The sequence below is a fragment of the Rhododendron vialii genome, chromosome 9a, assembly GCF_030253575.1.
Source record: "Rhododendron vialii isolate Sample 1 chromosome 9a, ASM3025357v1".
Lineage (NCBI taxonomy): Eukaryota > Viridiplantae > Streptophyta > Magnoliopsida > Ericales > Ericaceae > Rhododendron > Rhododendron vialii.
The window spans coordinates 38,008,883-38,015,861 of record NC_080565.1 but is presented as its reverse complement, the minus strand read 5'-3'; the positions used below and the strand labels follow the sequence as shown (position 1 = coordinate 38,015,861).

Sequence of the window (6,979 nt, the reverse complement as noted above, 5' to 3'; positions counted from 1 at the left end):
GGAGTGACGGAAAACCACCCTTTTTCAGCTCATGAGGACAAAATTTACACTCTACTAATACGAAGTGTCACTTACAAAATGGTCTGCATGGGCCGTATGAACATAGGTGATAGTGATTTAGGAAAATCACGGTTAATGACGTGTTTTAATAATTAATACCTGTCAGTGACATATTGAGAACATTTGTTAATGCTGAAAATGTCCTTAGCAGGTATTTTTTAAAATGTTCTCAGTATGTTCTTGACAGGTATTAATTATCAAAACACGTTTTGGGCTGTCATTTTCCCCGGTAATTTCGTAGATGTGGGCTTGGGCTGAAAAGATATAGATCCCGCTGTGGGCCGATGGGTCATGCTAGAGCAATAAAAGAGTCCAGCCCTTGAATGAGTTCTATAAATCTTTTAGATTTGGTTTATTTTTCTTCAAATAGAGTTAAATGAACGATGCTCAAACTTTATCATTTTTGTTAACGGGGCGGCTCCGGGGACACCAAAAAAAACACCTCATAGTTCCCGATCAAATTTTGATAATCCAAGCCGCTCAATGTGATCAGAACTTGATTTTAAGGGTACCCGCGAGAAATCAGCAAAAAAAATGACCAGGAAGGACTTGATCCGAACAGTTTTTTATTGAACGGTTCAAATAAAAACTGCTCAAATCAAGCCTTTCCCGATCATTTTTTTTTGTTAATTTCTCGTAGGCACTCTTAAAATCACATTCTACACACATTGAACGGTTCGAATCATAAAAATTTGATCGGGAACTATGAGTTTGAGATTTGAGGTGTTTTTTTTTGTGTCCCTTAAACCGTCCCGTTTTGTTAATGTCACTCCCTTTTGTGTCTTTATTAGATGATTTGTTTTGTGAGAGAAGGGGAGTGTCATTAATAAAAAGGAAAGTGGCAAAATCCTCTTTATCAAAGTATACAGTAGTAGTAACTTGATTTTTATGTAATATCTTACGTTGTTAAAATTGTTTGAAATATTTTTAAGTCGGTCGGATTAACTTTCATATTTTTGACAATAATATTTCGCTCTAGGGTTCATTTCAAAATTCGTATTTAAAGCCTTTATAGGCCGTTGTTGTTCATCTGAGCCCATGAATGATGAATTACAAGCATTATCATCATACACACTGGAGGGCCGGAGGGTGTAGCAATCTTGGAGGTTGGCTTGCTATATCAACTTTTATGGGACCAGAAGTTTACACCGGACCCTGCTCCGATTTTTAAATAGATCCATGTCAGTAGACGATGAAATTGATATCTATTAATTAATCGATGTGCGCATAAACGGGACCGAATAACCAAAATTATATCTACTCCATTGAGGGGGGGGGGGGGGGGGGGGGGGTTTAGCAATCCTATTAAAAAATACTAAAAAGGCAGGAAAGTGACATTAGATTTGGAGGTGGAGGCGGTGGTTGGTGGGTAGCAAAGGGTTGTCCATTTGGGGTTTTGCTAATAAGCAGAAACAGAGCCCATACACGACATAAAGGAAAGCAATTGATGCCACTCGTGTCTCGTTCTCTCTTCTCCTCCTGTCATATATTTTGATGTACTCCATTTGTCACTTTTGCATGTCTGCTTTATAATATACTCCTATCTCTTTATCCTTTTAAACTGTCATATCATGTTGACCTAAGTGACAGAACAAAAGTGGAATTCAACTGCGAAGTGTCATATTGACACAATTTGCTGGTTTTTACACGTCCACACCAAAGTCGCATAATTTGCATGTATGAGCAGGAGCTCGAACTCGAGCTCTTGCGTGAAAGTGTTTTTTAATCACATTTCAATAAATTGAAAGTACTTTCGCTCAATTCAATAAATCAAGAACGAGCGCAAGACATTTATGACGATGAGGTGTTGATTATATATACTTCATAAGCACTAATTAATTTTTACCTAACGGGACTCCATCCAAGGAAAAATGTGGATCTTCGGTAACGGGAGGGGAACCACATTTTTTGTACTACATTCTAAAAAAATATAAACTCGTTTCAATTCTGTTCGTGTACTTATTTTCCAAAAAAAAACAGAAGATCCTAACTAATAGGGTTCTAACTAGAGATGAATTAATCAATTAAATAGGTGGGGAGAATCTAATTTTATTTTTGTGGAGTTCTTTGAGGAGTAGAGACTCTCCTAGCTAGTTGATATCAAGGTTTTGAATACCGTACGAATTAGAGTGTTTTTTTTATGGAACGGTAAATGCCGGCATCGGTGAGATAATGGACACCGTTTCGGATTTATTGTTAATAGTGTTATTTTTTTACATAAAAAATTTATTAGTATAATATACACATTTGGTAATCAGAAGAGTAATTATTTAACGATTTTGGAGCACCGTCATTTGGTGTTCTGACTCTTTTATCTACCACATATTTTTGTGGAGCCATATACTTCGTAGTTGGCTTTACAAAAATGTGTGGTGGATAAAAGAGTTGGGAACAACTAGTGACGGTCCCGCAGGACAGCCAAATAAATTTTCCACCGGGAGAGGTGCGGCTAGACTCTTTGAGTTACCCATCAAACAAATAGGTCTTTTACGTTTCAACTTCCAACGACCATTCTATCCATATTCCATATAAATCAATTCACCTCGAAACAATCGAAATCCCCTGCAAAATACTCCGTACATAGCCAGGTAAAAAAGAAACAGAGGAGAGAGAGAGAGAGAGAGAGAGAGAGAGAGAGAGAGGGAGGGGTAACACACGATGTGGCCGCCACTGATGGGTAAAGGAGGAATGGGCGGAGCTGCAGGCGGTGGAAGAGCCGGCGGCGGTGGCGGAGGGATGTTGAGGTCAGTTCGAAGGTCAGTCAGGGGAAGTGTCAAAGACCCATTTTCTCACTCCTCCTCCACCGCTTCTACCACCAGTACACACACTTACAAAAGGGGGAAAAACCCATCAGACGTACTCTCTCTCTCCTCTTCAACCAGTTCCTCCCCATCTGGCCATCCAGTTTATGCCCCATCTGACAGTGAAGGGTTTGAGTGGGAATGCGTGGATGGAAGTGAATACGAAAGGGGTTTTGATTTTGGGTCGGTTCCATCAAAGGATGAAGTCCAGTTTACTGTCTCTTCTCTGCTGCAGTAAGTGGTTAACTCTTAATTTGCTTTGAGTTCTTGATTTTCTTGAATTGATTTTGAGGCTTCGTTTGGACTTCGGATAGACTTAGATTTTAAATGAGGAGCTTTACGGGGTTTTATTTTATCGGGAATAGCTGAAATTTGGGCTTGATTGTCTAGGAGTAATGATTATTTATTTATTTTTTGATCCGAAACACAATCATATCATTTCAAAGAGGCATCTACATATATCCATCCGAAAACAATCATATCATTTCAAAGAGGCATCTACAGATATCCATCCGAAAACAATGACAAGACAAACAACCAAATCCATCCAACTAAGAATGAACAAGTAAACTCAAAACAAGGAAGATAAATATCTAAGACCAGGAACGACTTCACACTTCACATTGCCAATGAAGGTCGGGACACGTGGAGTATGAAAGCCAGACAATCAATCCCTAAGGATTGGTGAAATCCCAAGTCACAGATAGCAATAATCTTCAATGGATTTGAGGAGTAACGGATTTGAAACGACTATTTAGTTCACTATGCAGTTTCACAACGCACCTATAGCTCAACCAGTTTTATTTTGTTTTAATTGACCATTTTTTGGGGGTTCAAGTTGAAATGGAACACTAAACTTATTTGACATCCACATAAATCCATTTGGAATCGGTTTCATGAGAAAAGAAACAAAAGGGTTCTGGTTTCTTGTCAAATCATTCATTTGGATTTTGGATAGAGTATTTTGGTGAGAAATGGAGAGAAAAGTACAAAAGAGAATTTTTTTTGATTGGTCATTCCTCTTTCTCAGCCAATCTCACCAAAAATGGTGAGATTTGGTGAGAAAGAGCTCCCATTTCTTATCTCATCATTTCTCACCGCCGAAAGGGGCGATTGTACATTTCCCATCAAATTTGTTCCTTTTTCTTTTTGGTCATTTAGTTAAATTTGAGAATAGTGGAGGATAGAGTAGCTCCACGAAGGTAGGTTAAATTACAGAAGGCAATAAATTACACTAGAACTAGGTTCGGAGAGCAAAGAGACATTTTTGTTCAATAACTTTGATCAGGATTTAGTGTAGTTATTGCTACGGCGATGAATCCGATGATTGTGTTAACGGTGATCAACGGAAGGCACCACTTCTTAGCGCTTACTTTTACTACCAAGTTGCAGTGTTGTAGAAAAAGATAACTGACTTAGATTACCCAAACAAGCAAAATTTCTTGTACAGCTACCATTCATGCCAACGTATAATATGTTATTTAATTGTCAAGCTATAGAATGACTGAATGAGGACAGCGACAACAATGGGGATGAGAATATGAACCAGTTGGTTAAATATTAGGATAATAGTAATCATTCCAATCAATACATTCCTCCATAAGGATGATTTTTCAGCTTACCTTAATTTATTCAATTTCAGCGAATGTCACTTTCAAACTACATTTGTGTACACAAGGAAAGGATTAAAAAATTATTCCTGAGTAGTGTCGAACGCTCTTTATCTGGAGTTACTTCTAGGATTGTTTGTTGAACATGGTGCTTTAACTATTTGAATTTGATGGTGCAAGTCACGATGAAGATGTATTCGGAGTGATAGTTCTCCTCCCATTGTCAAATTGTGATCTTGTCTTGGATCTTTCTGTTGGTTTATAAAGTCTGATTTGGACTTGGTTCACCACTTCACTGACTATAACCGGCCAGGTCACAAGGGTCCAGGGGGCAGCGCCCATGAACCTTAAATAGTGGGCATTATGGTAATTTGTGATGTAAATCCTAAGGCATATATTTTCTGCTATACGCAACCGATGTAATATATACCTTCTATCTTCGTCCAACATATAGTGGAAACTGGCGTGAGCCATTAATGTACCCAATTACTCAATTAACAAACCACGTAAAATCTCCATATTGTTCTTTTCTTGTTGCGTTCCTTGCTTGATTTATTCATCGTGCAATTGTGCGTGTGTTGGTTCGCAACACCTTCCAATCAACTAAAAAGGCTTGTTATCTGTGAATTTTTCGTTCTTGTAGGGCCCTTAACCCAGCCTCCTCCTCTAAGTCCATCGAGGATAGACTTGCTTATGATTTGGACAAGGATGTCCCTGATGAAACCACAAGCCCGACTGTGATGGGCAAGAGAGTTTCTTCAGTTGGAAGTCTCGGGACAGAGTTAGATTGGATTGAGCCCTCGCTACAACTATGTAATCCAACGATGTTATGGCCATATGGATCCAACACAGTCTATGATGCTTTCCATCTATTACAGACTGAGCCTTGCGTTCAGGTGACTTATATTATGGACTCTTAGAATTCACATGAAAGTTTTGAGCTTGTCGCCAAAGCATCAATTTCGGTGTGCATATACCCATAATGCACAACTTTTACTAATACTTCATTGAGAAACTTGAAAATTCTATTTCACGATCTTGATATTGGTTGCAATAATATAAGAACAACCTGCAACTCTGTTTAACTTGATGGTTACCCCATTTGTAAATTACTTTTTCTTCTTTTTTCTTTTTTCAATTTGTGATTTCTAGCTGATACATTTTCATTTTCTTGTAGAGGATGGTCGCTTCATTATCATCTGATAAAGCTGTTTGGGATGCTGTCTTGAACAATGAGGTGGTACAGGAGCTCAGAAAGTCCCTTGGTCAAGGTCTGTTTGAAATAGTATGGAATAAATTAACATATATCTTTAGCGATACACTTGCACAAAACCAGAATCAGACACGTGTATGGTTATACTGGTTCTCATCTTCCTATATGTAGTAAGATAGTGAGACAAAAAACTGGGAATGAGACTGGAATTATCACGAAGTAGAAATTCGACTACACTCGTTAATCGTTATTTATTGATTGCACTATCACATGATATTTTGCTTTTGTACATGATATCTTGTTTTCGTACGCAGCTGAAGATAGTGGTAGTGAGAACCGAGACGACGGCTCTCATGGCTCTGATGCAGCAACAAACATACTGACTTGGATATTCGATAATACTAAGGCGAAGGTGACGGAACTGATTGAGAAAATTACAAACCTAGTGAGTGTGTTGTTTCAACCACCGGAGGTCGAGCAGGCAACAGAAGACACAAATGCATTCAACAGAATGGTGCGAGCTTCGATCTTCCTCTCTATTGTGGTCCTGTTCATTGTGGTTAGTGAGCGATCTTGCAAGTGATGCTTGATCTCAATTTGACGACATGACGATGGTTATTATCCTTCAGTTTTAACTTCCATTTACTGCGACAGACATCAGTTGGAACTAGGGATTTGGCAGGTTTTGTGTGTGACAGATATCAGTTGGAACTAGGGATTTGGCAGGTTTTGTGTGTAACATATGCCTGACGTATTTGTTAATAAACATCGATGCAAACTAAGGATTGGGCAGGTTGTGTTTTTATGGTTTGTGGAATGCATAAATGGAAGTCAGCTTGGGTTTGGTAATTGCTTGGTGGACAAGTTTTTGATAGTTATTTTTAGAAGTCCATATTTTCAAGTAAGCACCACACCATGATACTTCGAAATTCCCAGAAAGTTATCTTTGTTGCAGAAAATACAATAGATTCAAGAGCTTCAAAACTATTCCATTCTTGGCTTGATCGCGACTCCAAACTGCAAACTGATAAGACCCAATCAAGTCGAGCTTGAATAGCTTTCGTTTGTCTCAAGATGGGGAAAAGGGGAAAAAAAGAAAGTACATAGGGAGTAATACACGAAAAGGTTTTTTCCTTTTGTTGAAAAATGATAACTTCGTTGATAATATCGGAAAACATACGAACCCTCGAACAGAAGCATTACAAGATTCAAAATAAAAGCCTAAGAACCATGAAACGTGTTTATATTGTGTACTTATCTCAAGTTTTTATGTAGCACAGTAACTGTCTAACACC

General features: G+C 38.3%; 1 protein-coding gene across 2 annotated transcripts; it reads left to right on the top strand.

The window, feature by feature from the left end:
- Nucleotides 1–2,510: 2,510 nt before the first annotated feature.
- Nucleotides 2,511–6,556, top strand: LOC131300028 (uncharacterized). 2 transcript variants are annotated; one of them, XR_009190845.1, is made up of 5 exons: nt 2,511–3,095; nt 5,115–5,367; nt 5,649–5,742; nt 5,999–6,366; nt 6,411–6,556. XR_009190845.1 is itself a non-coding variant. In XM_058325657.1 (4 exons), the coding sequence occupies exons 1-4, from the start codon at nt 2,719–2,721 to the stop codon at nt 6,265–6,267; spliced, it is 993 nt and encodes a 330-aa protein (XP_058181640.1). In that variant the 5' UTR covers nt 2,511–2,718; the 3' UTR covers nt 6,268–6,556. The 2 variants fall into 2 exon arrangements, 1 of the variants encoding a protein (XP_058181640.1); XM_058325657.1 differs by having other exon boundaries at nt 5,999–6,556.
- Nucleotides 6,557–6,979: the final 423 nt, after the last annotated feature.

What these genes read in the sequence shown, in the direction of transcription:
- LOC131300028 (XM_058325657.1), top strand. Translation starts at nt 2,719, where the DNA reads ATGTGGCCGCCACTGATGGGTAAAGGAGGAATGGGCGGAGCTGCAGGC. An exon ending in AGACTGAGCCTTGCGTTCAG is followed by an intron (nt 5,368 to 5,648) that starts GTGACTTATATT and finishes ATTTTCTTGTAG; the next exon opens with AGGATGGTCGCTTCATTATC. An exon ending in CAGAAAGTCCCTTGGTCAAG is followed by an intron (nt 5,743 to 5,998) that starts GTCTGTTTGAAA and finishes TTTCGTACGCAG; the next exon opens with CTGAAGATAGTGGTAGTGAG.